At 38.2% G+C, this 17,616-nt stretch overlaps 1 protein-coding gene across 2 annotated transcripts in view; it reads left to right on the top strand.

Annotated features, from left to right (window-relative positions):
* Positions 1–13,604, top strand: part of igsf11 (immunoglobulin superfamily member 11) — a 362,823-nt gene extending 349,219 nt beyond the window's left edge. The window contains exons 4-8 of one of the 2 annotated variants that reach the window (XM_061925619.1): positions 181–388; positions 2,841–3,047; positions 7,605–7,727; positions 9,166–9,313; positions 12,427–13,604. In XM_061925619.1, the coding sequence (XP_061781603.1) occupies positions 181–388; positions 2,841–3,047; positions 7,605–7,727; positions 9,166–9,313; positions 12,427–12,982 (1,242 nt within the window). In that variant the 3' untranslated portion in view covers positions 12,983–13,604. The remainder of the gene's footprint in view (positions 1–180; positions 389–2,840; positions 3,048–7,604; positions 7,728–9,165; positions 9,314–12,426) is intronic. The other variant, XM_061925620.1, reaches the window with a different exon arrangement.
* Positions 13,605–17,616: the final 4,012 nt, after the last annotated feature.

Genomic DNA, 17,616 nt, shown 5'->3' with positions numbered 1-17,616 from the left:
TATATATATATATATTAATTATAGATGGTCTGCCAGAGTATAAGAAGAAAATATTTATTTTTAAAACAATTTTTTTAGATTTTTTTTTTGTTATACCCACTTTGAACTTGCTTAATTCCTACCAACTTTTACATACCTCTAACTTAATAGCTTCCTCTTCCCCTTCCTGTCCCAATCCAGGTGATTATCTACCAGGGTGGCCAGGTGTTCAGCCTCGCCAACCACCTCAACGGTCGTGTGGGGTTTGTGTCCACCATGCCAAGTACAAGTGCCTCCATCTTCATCAACAACACCCAGCTGTCAGACACGGGGACCTATCAGTGTCTGGTCAACAACCTCCCGGACAGAGGGGGGCGCAATATTGGTGTCATCGGGTTGACTGTGCTAGGTAGCTACGCTGTGTCATATTTTTTGTCTTACATTTCCTTTAAAGGGGAGCTGCACTTTTTTGGGGAATTTTAACTATCGTTCACAATCATTATGAAAGACATGACGATGGATGTTGTTTTTTTTCCATTCTAATTCGTAAATAAACGTAATGAAAAGTCTGCTTATAGCGGAGCCAATGGGTCCTCTATTTTGCCCAAAAAACCCAATAAACAACCATCAAAAAATATTTTGTATCAGTAACATTGTTATTATAAGCGCTAACGCAGACAAACTATTTATAGCGCTGCCATGATCACGATTTTGTGTGCCAATATTGCCATGATCGACTGATCAGCTGCTTCCTCGTTTCCTTGCCCGTCAAACTTTATTGTAGATCATAAATCACGCCTCTCACCTCGATAGTAGAAGGACGAGGATGTATTACGACAAGTTGGTACACTTTGACAGTCAATTTAGACCCGGAAATCACGAGAACGACACTAAAAGACGCTTGACTCCACCTCCCTTCGCGAGGATTATGAGTCATTCTTCATCTAAATGGGAATATACGAACATCCTAGAAGTCTGCATTGTAATGACAGCAGACATTGTACAGTAAGTGATGTTTATTATGTTTGTTGGTTCTCATAAAGTGTTCAGTGAGCAGTACTCAGTGATGCATTTTTGAAATTACATTACATATATACTTACATAATTTACCGTTAATGGTCTATTTTCTATCTTTTCTTCATATATAAGGCGCAGCAGAATATAAGGCGCACTGCCGATGGATGGTTTATTTTTTTTATATATATATCTTTTTTCATATAAAAGGCGCATTAAAGGAGTCTTTTTTTTTTTCTAAATGGAAAACACTTCCTTGTGGTCTACATAACATGTAATGGTGGTTCTTTGGTCAAAATGTTGCATGGATTATGTTTTACGGATCATCTTCAAGCCGCTTTCTGACAGTCGCTTCCGGACGCGCCGTTTTGTGGGCAGTCTTATTTACGTGGCTCACCTTCGACAGCATCTTCCCCCCGTCATCTTTGTTGTAGCGGTGTAGCGTGCAAGGACGGGAGCGGAAGAAGTGTCAAAAGATGGAGTTAACTGTTTTAATGACATTCAGACTTAAATCAATAACGGAGCAGCATCTCCTCATCCAGAAACAACAACGCCGGAAATGTGTCCCGTGAAAAACCGTCCGACCGGAAGTCTAATAACTAAAGTTCCTTGGGTGAATAATGTAAAGTCACTACACCGGTACGTTTTAGCGCTTTCATGGCGAGTTTACTGACAGATATAAGTAAGAACTTTACACTACTTTATATTAGAAATGGCAACAGCAGAGGATGAATGTCCCATAACAAGAAGATAGAGAAAAAGAAGAAGCTTATCGACTATGTCATCGACACGGACTACAAAGGCGGACATGCGCCTTTTTTGGGGATTTATGCGAATCCTAAATACAGATCAGCAGGTATGAAAGGTAAGAAAAGTTGCTTTGGCATGTCTTACCTTAAACACACACTATAATAATACTCGTATGTTTAATGCGCCGACAATCCATCAAGCGGTGCTTACCAAAATCGTACTAAAACATTTTGATAGATTTTTGAGCGTTGTGTGTAATATTCTATAATTTCAATGGAACATAAAAAACGTCGGTGTTGTTTACTTGAGTCATATTGCCATCACAGTGCAGTCTTATGTTTGACTGCCATCTACTGGTCACACTTATCATTTCACCATGTACCAAATAAAATTGCTTCGAGGTCGGCGAGCAAAACCAGAATTATTCCGTACATTAGACGCACCGGGTTACAAGGCACACTGTCGAGTTTTGAGGGAAAAAAAAGATTTGAAGTGCGCCTTATAGTCCGGAAAATACGGTATATAAAACCCTAATGGAGGCGTTTGGATGTTTTTTTTAGGGGCTTTCATAGGCAGAATTAAGCATTGTAAGCGGACTTTTGATCGCATGTATTTACTCTTTAGAATGCATTTTTTTTAAAATACGTCGTCATGTCTTTCATGATTGTGTACGAGAGGCAAAATTCCCCCCAAAAAGCATTGTAAGCGGACTTTTGATCGCATGTATTTACTATTTAGAATGCATTTTAAAAAAAATACGTCGTCATGTCTTTCATGATTGTGTACGAGAGGCAAAATTCCCCCAAAAAAGTGCAGTTCCCCTTTAAGATTATCATGGTTTTTTTTAACCCTAAATCCTTCCATGGCTCTTTGTAGTTTACTTTATTTTGGATCAAATTACAGCAAAGAGAATGCACTCTGTGTACATTATAAAAGCCCAGTGCACCCAGAAAGCCTCACAATCACAAGTCTCAAAGTGAGGCATATGAATCATTTTTTTAAAGCATATAATTTACAGTCTAATCAAGCGAAAAATTGGATGTGATTCCTCTTGTAAAGCGATTAACCTGTCACCACCCACTCCTTTGTTCCGCCAGTGCCCCCTTCGGTGCCGGCCTGCCGGATTCAGGGAACGCTGGATGTGGGCAGCGACATCATGTTGTTTTGCAACTCGGACGAAGGTATTCCCACGCCGTCCTACTCGTGGGAGAAGCTGGACGCGCTGCCCAAGCTGCCGCACAACGCCATGCAAGGTATTAGAAACAAGCTGGCCATCGGGGTTCCCTTTTGCCCCACCTTTGCTGGTAAATGTAACACACACCTAGAATAAGGCCCCCTCCCTCCCATCATCACCACCGTCACCGTGTGTGAGGCCTGCGCCACCTGCAGTTCCCCCTCCTGTGATACTGCTGCGGATCAAAGACTAATGGAGTCGTGCAAAAAGCGTGTGTTTTGTGACGTTACCACATCCCCCCCGTCTCTCTCATGCTGACGGCCATTTTAAACGCTTCGTCCAAGAAGCCCGTCTTGAACTGGATGTTGGTTTTCAGCAACAGAGAGCACCGGTTTAGTGGCCTCTCCTTTCTTTTCCTGCAGTGCCCTTCGCACTGCACATTCTCCATCACCTGCTTCATTGTGTGTACGCCATTGGTCAATTAAGGCAGTGTTTTTCAACCACTGTGCCGCGGCAGATACAGTCTGGTGTGCCGTGGGAGATGACCTAATTTCACCTATTTGGGTTAAAAATATTTTTTGCAAACCAGTAATTATAGTCTGCAAATTATGTGTTGTTGCTGTCTAGAGTCTAGAGTCCAGAGTAACAGTGTAATACTCTTCCATATCGGTAGGTGGCAGCCGGTAGCTAATTGCTTTGTTGATGTCGGAAACAGCGGGAGGCAGTGTGCAGGTAAAAAGGTGTCTAATGCTTAAACCAAAAATAAACAAAAGGTGAGTGCCCCTAAGAAAAGGCATTGAAGCTTAGAGATGGCTATGCAGAACGAAACTAAGACTGAACTGGCGACAAAGTAAACAAAAACAGATTGCTGGACGACAGCAAAGACTTACTGTGGAGCAAAGACGGCGTCCACAAAGTACATCGGAACATGACGTGACAATCAATAATGTCCCCACAAAGAAGGATAAAAACAACTGAAATATCATTGCTAAAACAAAGTAGATGCGGGAAATACCGCTCAAAGGAAGACATGAAACTGCTCCAGGAAAATACCACCAAAATAAGAGCGCAAGACAAGAACTAAAACACTACACACAGGAAAACAGCAAGAAACTCAAAATAAGTCGTGACAGTACACCTACTTTGAGACAAGAGCTATATTGATGCATGGTTGGTTATGGTTTAAAGTCATAACCAACAATTGCGACAACGACTTTTTACTGTCAACTCAGTTTCGTTTTTTACTGATTTCTGCTGGTGGTGTGCCTCCGGATTTTTTCAACGCAAAAAAATGTGCCTGGGCTCAAAAAAGGTTGAAAAACACTGAATTAAGGGATGCTATACTTAGAAGCGAAGTGTGTATGTGTAAAACAATAACTAACTTTGTTGATTTGAGTAAAAAAAAAAAATGGCATCAAAGTGCTCCGAAATCCTTATGTGGTACAAGAAGACACGTTTTTCTCTTTTTTCGGAGCATTCTAAATAGTGAAGAACTGCTATTAAGGAGGCGGCTGACAATGCAAAACCATCCAAAAACATTTCATATACACACTAGTGTTGTCCCGATTCCAATATTTTGGTACCGGTACCAAAATTATTTCAATACTTTTCGGTACTTTTCTAAATAAAGGGGACCACAAAAAAATGGCATTATTGGCTTTATTTTAACAAAAAATCGTACGGTACATTAAACATATGTTTCTTATTGCAGTTAAGTCCTTCAATAAAATAGTGAACATACTAGACAACTTGTCTTTTAGTAGTAAGTAAACAAACAAAGGCTCCTAATTTAGTCTGCTGACATATGCAGTAACATATTGTGTAATTTTCCATTCTATTATTTTGTGAACATTATTAAAGGACAAGTGGTAGAAAATGGATGAATGGATGGATGGAAGTGGTAGGAAATTAATTATTAATCTACTTGTTCATTTACTGTTAATATCTGCTTACTTTCTCTTTTAACATGTTCTATCTACACTTCTGTTAAAATGCAATAATCACTTATTCTTCTGTTGTTTGATACTTTACATTAGTTTTGGATGATACCACACATTTAAGTATCAATTCGATACCAAGTCGTTACAGGATCATACATTGGTCATAATCAAAGTCCTCATGTGTCCAGGGACATATTTCCTAAGTTTATAAACATAATATAAATTTTAAAAAAAAACGAAAGAAGATGTTGTGATGCCAAAACATATCCACGTAATCATAGTAGTATTGACTAGATACGCTACTGTACTTGGTATCAAACGAACCGGTACTTTTCAGAGGCGGTATAGTGCCAACTATGATTCATTAGTATCGCGGTACTATACTAATACCACTATACGGTACAACCCTAATACACACTGTAAGTATGTAAAAAATATAGTAACAGGCACTTTCATGATAACATGTAATAGTTACAGTATTTTGGTCTTTTTAAGCATTACCGCAACTTATTTCCTCGGTGTATTGATTTCCCCAAGTGCATAGCAATGAACACTACTTCCATCAACAACAAAATAGACATACTTTTCTGTGTTTGCTATCAATAAAGGCAGACTTTGTGGGAGCCTTGGAGTGTTATCATGTCACAATATTTATAAATAACTCAGATAAGAACATGAAACAGGGATTTACTACAATGTCTGCTCTCGCTAGGATGGTTGTATCTTTCAGCACTGTTGCTCTCCTTGAGCTGCTAAATTCAGAATATAGTATATAGCCATTTAGTATCAAGTTAGTAGTTTGTGGATTTTTTAAAGTTGACCAACTTCTCAGCTTAGTGCCAGAACCTCCTACTGCACAGGTGAGATGTTCGATTTATAACCGAGCATTAACTTTTACTTACTCAAAGGCAATACGGCAGAAACAGCTCATGCTCCGCCTTCTTAATTTAATGGCAGGACGCAGCCGATGGTGCAGTTTTTTACTTTTTAGAACTGACAGAAAAGGGAAATACATACTTTGTGTTCTTGTCACACATACGGGTTGTGAATAATAGAAAAAATTGCAATTCTCATTTAAGTTATTTTTCTTAACGTGAATCAAACAACCACACCATATAAAAGGCTTTCAAAAAACCAGTAGTGTACACAACATTTGCAATATCATTCTTTACTTTTGTTAAATCTGCTTGTAAATCATGCATTTTAAAACTCGATGGCCAAAACATATGCACATTCTACTAATAAAACAATCAAGACAATAATGCTTAATTTTGACTGAGACAAAAAAAAAAACCACCACATAAATAACCATGTTGTTTAATTACTACTATATATATATATATATATATAAATATATATATATATATATATACACACACACATGTATAGTAGTAATATATATACCGGTATATATATATATATATATTACTACTATATATATATATACAATATATATATATATATATATATATATATATACAGTATATATATAAAACATATATATATATATATAAAACATATATATATATATATATATATATACTGTATATATATATATATATATATATATAGTAGTAATATATATATATATATATATTTATATATATATACATATACATATATACAGTACATATATATATACAGACAAATACATACATACATATCTATATATGTACTGTATATATAGACATCAATTTACAGGTGAAAGATTAGAATATTGTGCAAAGGTTCGTTTATACCAGCAATTTAATTTACAAGGTGAAACCAATATATGACATAGGCTCAAGATATTGCAATACTTCTCTTGATAAAGTTTTGATGATTCTGGCTTACAGCATATGAAAACATCAAATTGAAAATTTCTCAAAACGGTGTTTTCTAAAACTTTTAAAACTATTGTCCAAAAATTATAACAAATAAAAGCTTGACATATTTCACTTTGTATGTAATGAGCTTATATCACATATTAGAATGTGATAGAAATGAAGGAATTGTGGAAATTAAGTTTTATATATTATACGAATTTATTTTACTTTGTATATGTATATATTATGATTAAATATATTATTGTATTATATATATTAAAAACATAAGTATTCAGTCTCAATCTCATAACTTTTATTGAATGTCCCCATTTCTCTAGCTTATTCTTTTCTATTTATAATCAACAAAAAAATAATTTGTAACCTTTTTTTTAAAAGTAGTTAATGTGTTCTTTTTTTCCTTTACCCTGTACATGCTTTATAGTATTTCATGGTCTTTTTTTTTTTTTTTTGCAACCCCATCTTTTGAGAATAATGTACATTTTGAATGGCAATATGTAAGAAATATTGTAAACGTCCACTGGTAAATGTTACAGTCTGAATGAATTTTCATAATTAAAAAAAACAAAACATAGAAAAACAATTGTAATAAAATTAAAATAATAATACAAAAATAAAATCAGATAATTAGAAAAACACCTTGCACCCATCCAGTGGCTCGTGAAACACATTTTCTATCAAAGCTAACTAGCACCCTCTGCTGGTTATTGTTGATAATGATAATAAAATTGGGACTAAAATACAATTGAACTCTTTGTAATGTAACATATACTGTGTCTCTCTGTGTGTGCAACCATGTCTCTCTAGGCTATTTAGTTGAGAGTATCAATGCTTTAATTACAATGCAGCCTGTGTGTGTGTGTGTGTGTGTGTGTGTGTGTGTGTGTGTGTACGTGTATGTGTGTGTGTGTGTGTGTTCCACAGACCAGATGCAGGGCACTGTAACGCTGAGAAACATCAGCACTAGCACCTCAGGACTCTACCAGTGCACCTCCAGCAATGTTATAGGCAAGAGCACATGCTTGATCAATCTGCAGGTTGTCGCACGTAAGTACATCACGTGTGTGACATTTTTGGATTTATTTATAGACGTTTCACTCAAAAACGGAAAGATTGGCGGGACAAGTTTGAAAGCTCGACGACTATGCGAAGCCATGAAAAAAATCAAACAGGGATGGTTAAACTTTGCATATTTGACAGACCAAAGTGAGGACTGATGTGTGTCAGATAGGCTTGACAGTAAAGAATGTAACACCTTTTTTTTTTAATCTTGTTCTGAAAACGCAAGATACACTATATTGCCGAAAGTATTTGGCCACCCATCCAAATGATCACTTGGCCCGGCCACAGGTGTATACAATCAAGCACTTAGGCATGCAGACTGTTTCTACAAACATTTGTGAAAGAATGGGCCGCTCTCAGGAGCTCCCAGTCGGTAAATTTCCTCGCTCCTCAATATTCCAAAGTCAACTGTGGGCTTTATTATAGGAAAATGGAAGAGTTTGGGAACAACAGCAACTCAGCCACAAAGTGGTAGGCCACGTAAACTGACAGAGAGGGGTCAGCGGACGCTGAAGCGCATAGTGCAAAGACTTTCTGCACAGTCAGTTGCTACAGAGCTCCACACTTCATGTGACCTTCCAATTAGCCCACGTACAGTACGCAGAGAGCTTCATGGCCGAGCAGCTGTATCTAAGCCATACATCACCAAGTCCAATGCAAAGCGTCGGGATGCAGTGGTGTAAAGCACGTCGCCACTGGACTCTAGAGCAGTGAAGACGCGTTCTCTAGAGTGATGAATCACACTTTTCCATCTGGCAATCTGATGGACGAGTCTGGGTTTGGAGGTTGCCAGGAGAACGGTACATTTCGGACTGCATTGGGCCGAGTGTGAAATTCGGTGGAGGAGGAATTATGGTGTGGGGTTGTTTTTCAGGAGTTAGGCTTGGCCCCTTAGTTCCAGTGGAAGGAACTTAGAATGCTCCACGATACCAAAACATTTTGGACAATTCCATGCTCCCAACCTTGTGGGAACAGTTTGGAGCGGCCCCCATGACTGTGCACCAGTGCACAAAGCAAGGTCCATAAAGACATGGATGACAGAGTCTGGTGTGGATGAACTTGACTGGCCTGCACAGAGTCCTGACCTGAACCCGATAGAACACCTTTGGGATGAATTAGAACGGAGACTGAGAGCCAGGCCTTCTCGACCAACATCAGTGTGTGACCTCACCAATGCGCTTTTGGAAGAATGGTCGGAAATTCCTATAAACACACTCCGCAACCTTGTGGACAGCCTTCCCAGGAGAGTTGAAGCTGTAATATTGAACCCTATTGGGTTAGGAATGGGATGGCACTTCAAGTTCATATGTGTGTCAAGGCAGGTGGCCAAATACTTTTGGCAATATAGTGTATGTTGAAGCTCTGTGACAGACTATTTTTTATTTATTTTTTTCAATTGTTGCTGTTTTTGTGTGTTTTCCAGCCCAGCCTCAGAGTGTTGGTCTGATAGCAGGAACAATTGCTACCGGAGTGCTGGCCATCATCATCTGCTCCATGTTAGTGGTGGTCACCCTTTACTACTGGAAGAATAAGAACAAGTATGATGAGGAGGAAATCCCCAATGAAATCAGGTAGCTCATTCATTTTTTCAGAATCTACAGCAGGAAAGGGATTCATATGGCCCCCATTCTTGGGTGGATCTCGAGTGAGAGGGGGGCTGGGGGGTCAATCATTTTGCAATGCAGTCTGCTGAAAATGATGGAAAACGCTACTCTACGTAGCAACTAACGCTGAGGTCAAAGTTGTAACTATCACAAATCACATTTTCAGATATTCAACGCTCTCTCTTGTCACGTTTCATGTGTTAGGTAAACCGTGACGAATAGGGCCATATGAATACCCTTCCTTTTGCAGTTAAATATGTCAGATAATAACAACGGTAGGTATACAAACACTAGCCTATTGATTATTAACCATCTGGAATGGACTTATGCTGTATTGAATTAGGTAAAAATTTAAGTGGTATTTGTTTATTTTGCGACATCTAGTTGCCACATTAATTCATTAAGATAAGCTCAGGACGCAGTAAGTTGAATGATGCGGACACGTTTGTTACTGGATACTTTCTAATACACCTCTACCTTGGAGACTTTGTATGTGTAAGTGATGTACGTCCATACATTTTCTACCGCTTGTCCCTTTCGGGGTCGCGAGCCTATCTCAGCTGCATTCGGGCGGAAGGCGGGGTACACTCTGGACAAGTTGCCACCTCATCGCAAGGCCAACACAGACAACATTCACACTCACATTGACACACTAGGGCCAACTTAAGTGTTGCCAATCAACCTATCCCCAGGTGCATGTAATCCATTATTATTAGAATTATTATACATATCTATATATATATATATATATATATACATACCGTATTTCCTTGAATTGCCGCCGGGTATATAGTATGCGCATGCCTCGATTTACCGCCGGGTCAAACTCGTTTCGCGTAATAATTAGCGTATGACTAGAATTACCGCCAGGTAAGTCACGTGCCTACTACGTTTTATATAATTGCAATTCTTATTATTAATATTGTGTTACTTTGTAGTGGTGGAGAGATGACTTTTTGTTGTTGAAATTGCGTCTTTCAAAGCGCTTTATTTTGAAAAAAATGTTTTATTAATATAGCTGCGTGTGTCAAATATGAGTCATTTTGATGCAGGTTTACGAGTAACATTTCAGAAACAAATCATGAGCTAAGAAAACCTGCTAACAGGCGCTAATAATGTTATTTTAATTGCCTTTTCAGACCCAAACAAAAATAACTCCCGGGATGATTCATTGTGCTTTAAATTTTATTGTGGCATTAAGCGATGTCATGATGGTATCCTTACATCACACTCAAATTTATAAGCGCATGCCTAAATTTACCGCATGCCTTTGGTAAGCGCCGGAGTTTAAATTAATTACCGCCCGGGCGCTAATTCAAGGAAATACGGTATATATATATATATATATATATATATATATATATATATATATATATATATATATATATATATATATATATATATATACAAACCCCGTTTCCATATGAGTTGGGAAATTGTGTTAGATGTAAATATAAACAGAATACAATGATTTGCAAATCCTTTTCAACCCATATTCAATTGAATGCACTACAAAGACAACATATTTGATGTTCAAACTCATAAACTTTATTTATTTTTTTGCAAATAATAATTAACTTAGAATTTCATGGCTGCAATACGTGCCAAAGTAGGTGGGAAAAGGCATGTTCACCACTGTGTTACATGGCCTTTCCTTTTAACAACACTCAGTAAACGTTTGGGAACTGAGGAGACACATTTTTTAAGCTTCTCAGGTGGAATTCTTTCCCATTCTTGCTTGATGTTTAGCTTAAGTTGTTCAACAGTCCGGGGGTCTCCGTTGTGGTATTTTAGGCTTCATAATGCGCCACACATTTTCAATGGGAGACAGGTCTGGACTACATGCAGGCCAGTCTAGTACCCGCACTCTTTTACTATGAAGCCATGTTGATGTAACACGTGGCTTGGCATTGTCTTGCTGAAATAAGCAGGGGCGTCCATGGTAACGTTGCTTGGATGGCAACATATGTTGCTCCAAAACCTGTATGTACTTTTCAGCATTAATGGCACCTTCACAGATGTGTAAGTTACCCATGTCTTGGGCACTAATACACCCCCATACCATCACAGATGCTGGCTTTTCAACTTTGCGCCTATAACAATCCGGATGGTTCTTTTCCTCTTTGGTCCAGAGGACACGACGTCCACACTTTCCAAACAAATTTGAAATGGGGACTCGTCAGACCACAGAACACTTTTCCACTTTGTATCAGTCCATCTTAGATGAGCTCAGGCCCAGCGAAGCCGACGGCGTTTCTGGGTGTTGTTGATAAACGGTTTTCGCCTTTCATAGGAGAGTTTTAACTTGCACTTACAGATGTAGCGACCAACTATAGTTACTGACAGTGGGTTTCTGAAGTGTTCCTGAGCCCATGTGGTCATATCCTTTACACACTGATGTCGCTTGTTGATGCAGTACAGCCTGAGGGATCGAAGGTCACGGGCTTAGCTGCTTACGTGCAGTGATTTCTCCAGATTCTCTGAACCCTTTGATGATATTACGGACCGTAGATGGTGATATCCCTAAATTCCTTGCAATAGCTGGTTAAGAAAGGTTTTTCTTAAACTGTTCAACAATTTGCTCACGCATTTGTTGACAAAGCTGTGACCCTCGCCCCATCCTTGTTTGTGAATGACTGAGCATTTCATGGAATCTACTTTTATACCCAATCATGGCACCCACCTGTTCCCAATTTGCCTGTTCACCTGTGGGATGTTCCATATAAGTGTTTGATGAGCATTCCTCAACTTTATCAGTATTTATTGCCACCTTTCCCAACTTCTTTGTCACGTGTTGCTGGCATCAAATTCTAAAGTTAATGATTATTTGCAAAAAAAAAAAATGTTTATCAGTTTGAACATCAAATATGTTGTCTTTGTAGCGTATTCAACTGAATATGGGTTGAAAATGATTTGCAAATCATTGTATTCCGTTTATATTTACATCTAACACAATTTCCCAACTCATATGGAAACGGGGTTTGTATATACAGTATATATATATATACATACATATATACATATGTACAGTATATTTTAAAAGTGGACATGCCCGGTCACTGACCTCTCCGTGTCCACAGGGAAGACGACCTCCCACCGAAGAGGTCGTCGTCAGTGAAGGCTTTCCACGCCGACGCCTCGTCTTCAGAGAACGACACCCTGACGTCCACCAACACCTACAACAGTCGCTACTGGCACAACCCCAAACCCAACTACGACACCAACTCGTACACGCGCTACAACGGGGACACGCGGCAGACCTTCTCCAACGCGGTCCACGGCGCACACGGACACAGACAGTCCCAGAACCCGGGGCACGGCCACGGCTCGGCGGTGCCGCCGGCGCCGGGCTCGGCCCCGCTGTCTCGCCACGCCCAGCCCGCCACGACGACTTCCTCCTTTGCCAACGGCAGCCACACGCTCCCGCCGCCCAAGACCCTGGTGGTCACCACAAACTCCGCCCCCTCCCCGCCCACCATGGTGCGCAGCAACGGCTCCGTGAGCCTCAAGCCCGTGGTGACGCCCACGCACGGGCAGCATACGCACTCCTACGCCGTGAGTCAGGCCACGCTGGAGCGGATGGGGGCGGTGCCCGTCATGGTGCCCGCCCAGAGCAGAGCAGGCTCGCTGGTCTGAGGTCCGCCTGGAAAACAGGACTTAATGAGTTTTTGTTGAAATCCAGTGAAGAAAATCAAATTGAGTATGGGCTGAACCAGCCTGCAGCCCTTTATTTTACCACGACAACTGTGTCTTTCTCTACTCCTCCTTTTCTATCTCACAACAAACTACAGTGCAGAGTTCATAAAATGCCAATTTCTTGATGGAAATCATCACCCGGGTTTATTTGAAGGTTGAAGATTTAAATCATGCTTTTATTGGATTTTACTTTCTTTTTGGATGATTTTATTATTATTTTTTTAGAAGATGGAACAATTCACTACCTTCATAAATGCATGTGTCCTGTGTTATGCGATAAGAAATTCATTATTTCTGTCACCGGTGTCATGTCTAATGTAAGAAATGTCACAAATAATAGTGATCCCGATGATGATGCATCGATAAAAGTGAATGTCTGATACGAGGGTTGAAATGGCCTTAGAAGAGAAGAGAATGATGCAATATAATATACCTAATTATAAACAGAGATTTTATTGTGTCTATGCACTTTTTAGAGCAACTTAGACAGCCTGCCATCTTGTAGGAATCTTATTATTCTTGTCATGTTTCTTCATTTTTTTGGGGGTAAAAAAAAAAAAAATGGAGTTAGAGTGGTACCTCAGCTTTTGTTGTTACAAAAGGTTTAACAAAAAAATATGATGTATTGTTGAGCATAGACAATTTGATTTATTGCACCGCAGACAGAAAACAAACACAGCAAAGCTTTATTTTTTTGTGTAACAATGATCTCCCCCCAGTCCCATCTGCCCACATACTATTAAAATATAAATAGTATGATGATAATAATAACATTAATAACTAATAATGGTAGTAATATGTATAAACTGAGAAGGAAATATACAGTACATATAATAATAATAGACTAAAAATAAACAATACCTTTTAGACATCCAACACATTTTTGAGAGAATAATTATAGTTTTACATGCAGAAAACAATTAAAAAAACAGATAAATGATGAATAAAATGGCAAAATGTTTTCCTTTCATTTAAGGACGAAGACGCACAGGCCTTTCTGTCTCAAATCCAACGGTGTTTCTCACATTCTCTATCAAAGTGCTGGCACTTGCAACTTTTTTTGGCCCCATGCTGACTTTTTTTTGGCAGTTGTACTTCGGGGTGGGTTCAATGCACAGAGACTGAGTCACCAACGCATTGGAATCTGTTTCGGCACTCGATTCTGTGGAATGATGGGCGGGCAAATGACTACAGCAGTTTATTATTTTTTTCTTTAAAAAAAGACACAAATGTTAATATAATAAACCTCTTAAGGCCCAAGCTGTTTGTTTACATTATTTTTTTATTTCTCTTTGCTATTTGGGCTTATTGAACCCCAATTAGAATAAAAACTAAAAATCATATTTTTATATGATGTACTTAGTCCATAAGTACACAAACGTGTACTTCATGTGTAGTGACATGCTCATTTTTATTTTTACACTTTTTTCCCCCAAATTCCATTGTATGTTATACTCTTCTGACACCACCAGATAGCAGTATAAGTGTCCATATGTCGGCATAAGACCCCAATTCAGGAGTGTACACAATTTTGGAAATAAGCGCTAAAAGGTGCTGTCCACGCATGTGGCCACTAAGGCCTTTAGAGGTTAATATAGCCATCAAAGTTCAATGATTGAGTTGCTCGAATCAGATTAAGAAGGTCTAAGACTACCTATACTCCCTATGAAAAATACGAAAACGTTTGTTCCACCCGGAAGGATGGGGTGATAGAAGAAAGATAAAAATATAAATATCACTTTTTTGCATATCATTGCAAATAACTGTGGTGCGTTTAAGGACCCTTGATTTAGGTTAGAAACAGGGGCATCACTAGGTTTGAAAGACGGGGGGAGGTTCTCTAATAATAACAATCAGTTCACTGACAACAATATTACGTGAATTCGCTAATCTCTACGTTACACTCTGAAGTACATTTTTAAATATTTATAATCATTTGAGTGAATAATGATAGGTTATATGATCATTGAAATTCCTACTCCGGCCACTTTATATTGAATTTGTGTGTTTTTTTTTGTAAGAAAACGGACTTTTTTTCTCCAAAATAAAACCAATTTATTTATTTTTTATTTTTTGGGGGTAAATGTTGTAGATATGTTAATCGCATCTTTAAAAAAAATCTAAAACCTAAATCAAATTGTGTTTCAAAAATCTTGTTTCAATCAAATCCATGCAATGATGAGTTTTTTTTTTGGTGCATGACATTGGGCTTAGAGTGGGATGGGGGGGGCCCTCAGGAGTCTTGTGTATGGGGCCCCAGAATTTGAGTATGATACCCGAGATGGTCCAAGAAAGTGAACATGTTCATTACAAAAAACGAGGTACCACTTTACATGCTTTTCATTGGACAATGATGACTAAATACCGCTTTTGAAATGAAAAGACATGGCAAAGTTGTGTTTATTTTATATTTGGACGACGCTCATCCTTTTCTGATTTATATCACATCTGTGCTGCTGGTACGAGGAAAAAAAAAAAAGTCTTATTTGACAAATGCTTTATGAAAGAACAAGTGTACAGTAGGGAAGGGATTCATATGGCCCCATTACTGGGTGTGAGGGGGTGTTAATAATTTTGCAATGCAGTCTACTGAAAATGATGGAAAGCGTCACTCTACATCAAAGTTGGAATTACGCATTTTAAGATATCTCTAATGCCATCTGGCGGCTAAATTGGATCGGGCAACCCCCGATTTGTCACGTTTCATGTGTCAAGTAAACAGGGTCATATTAATCCCCTTCCTACTGTAGATTTAAAAAGTGGTTTCCCCCACCCCATCCTGCGCAGGAAAACATCCGTGGTTTTCTACTGTACATATTGTGACTTCGGCTGTAGACTAGAATTAAAACGATTCTAACTCGTCTATGTTCTAACACCTATCCTGTTCGCTGGTGAGCCGGAGCCTATCCCAGCTGACTTTGGACAAGAGGCAGGGCACATATAGACAAACCAAAAACCATTCACACTTTTAGACCACAGGGAGAACACATTTAATTCACTTATTTTTTGCATTAGAGGCATATAAAGATAATATTTTAAAATCATTGAAGGGATTTTATTTGTAGATGTCTTTTTGTTTGTTTGTTGTTGCAGGTCTGCTTTTACATGATGTACGCTCAACAAATAAACACAGTTTGATCTTTTAGCACAGGACCAGTCTAGAAGGTCAGACTTTTTTTTTTTGTATGCATTAACACCAATATACTGATCATCCTCTTGCTTATGCAGCAGTTATGTGTGTGTTCAATCTGTGTGTTGAAGAAGTGCTGAGAAAAAAAAATGCAAAGTCCTTCTGTCACCTTCTCGTGTTTATTGTACACTCAAGTCGTATTGTGCCATTCTGCAGACAAACGAGGTGGAGAAACTTAACTGTACTTGTGTATCATTTGATCTGGGAAAATGTCAACGAGCCGTTATAATGTTGACACCCCGTGGACAGAAGTATTGAGGCACATCTTCATAATCAATTAGAAGATCAAACATCCTGAATATTAGTTATTTATAGTAACTGACTTTTTCCATTATGCTGTGCTTCCAGCTCAAATAAAGACTGGATGGTCCATATTGTTTCTTCCATTTTTACAGTCATAATGGCCTTGTGTCTCATTACTTTTGTGCATACTATCCATTAATGAGTGGGTCAGAAAGTCATATTTGTGCCCTCCTGTCCCTTATTTGCCTGACTGTCCATTGATATTCCACTCAATCTAGGATATGTACTGTTATTCTCCAGAGGACAGTTAAAATGTGGATGTTATGTGCTCAAACAGTGATCAAATGACTGATGTCCGGCCACGAATTAGCATCAATCAAGTTATGTACAGTAAATAATGACCAAACCAATTTGTAAATATGTAAAGAGATATAATTGTTCTTACTGTTGGTTTGAAATGTCATATAGGTAAAAAAAATAAAAAAATAACACTTGTAGAGAATAAAATATTGTTGATACATTCTTGTGTTTTGAGTGTCTTCTTTACCATGTCAAAACTGCACATGTGTATTCAAATCTACCACTAGATGGCAGTGTTGGCTCTCAAAATGTCCCGCATGCATGAGACTTTCAGAAAAATATCAATGCTCAGTTTTGATTGATATTATTATTAGAGATGTCCGATAATATCGGCCTGCCGATATTATTGGCCGATAAATGCGTTAAAATGTAATATCGGAAATTACCGGTATTGTTTTTTTTATTATCATTTTTTTTTTTTTTTTTTTTTTTTTTTTTTTTTAATTAAATCAACATAAAAAATATAAGATACACTTACAATTAGTGCACCAACCCAAAAAACCTTCCTCCCCCATTTACACTCATTCACACTCATTCACACTCATTCACACTAAAGGGTTGTTTCTTTCTGTTATTAATATTCTGGTTCCTACATTATATATCAATATATATCAATACAGTCTGCAAGGGATACAGTCCGTAAGCACACATGATTGTGCGTGCTGCTCGTCCACTAATAGTACTAACCTTTAACAGTTAATTTTACTCATTTTCATTAATAACTAGTTTCAATGTAACTGTTTTTATATTGTTTTACTTTCTTTTTTATTCAAGAAAATGT

This window comes from Nerophis lumbriciformis, linkage group LG30 (genome assembly GCF_033978685.3).
Source record: "Nerophis lumbriciformis linkage group LG30, RoL_Nlum_v2.1, whole genome shotgun sequence".
Lineage (NCBI taxonomy): Eukaryota > Metazoa > Chordata > Actinopteri > Syngnathiformes > Syngnathidae > Nerophis > Nerophis lumbriciformis.
The sequence above is the reverse complement of the archived record's forward strand: the minus strand, read 5'-3'. Positions and strand labels throughout refer to the sequence as shown.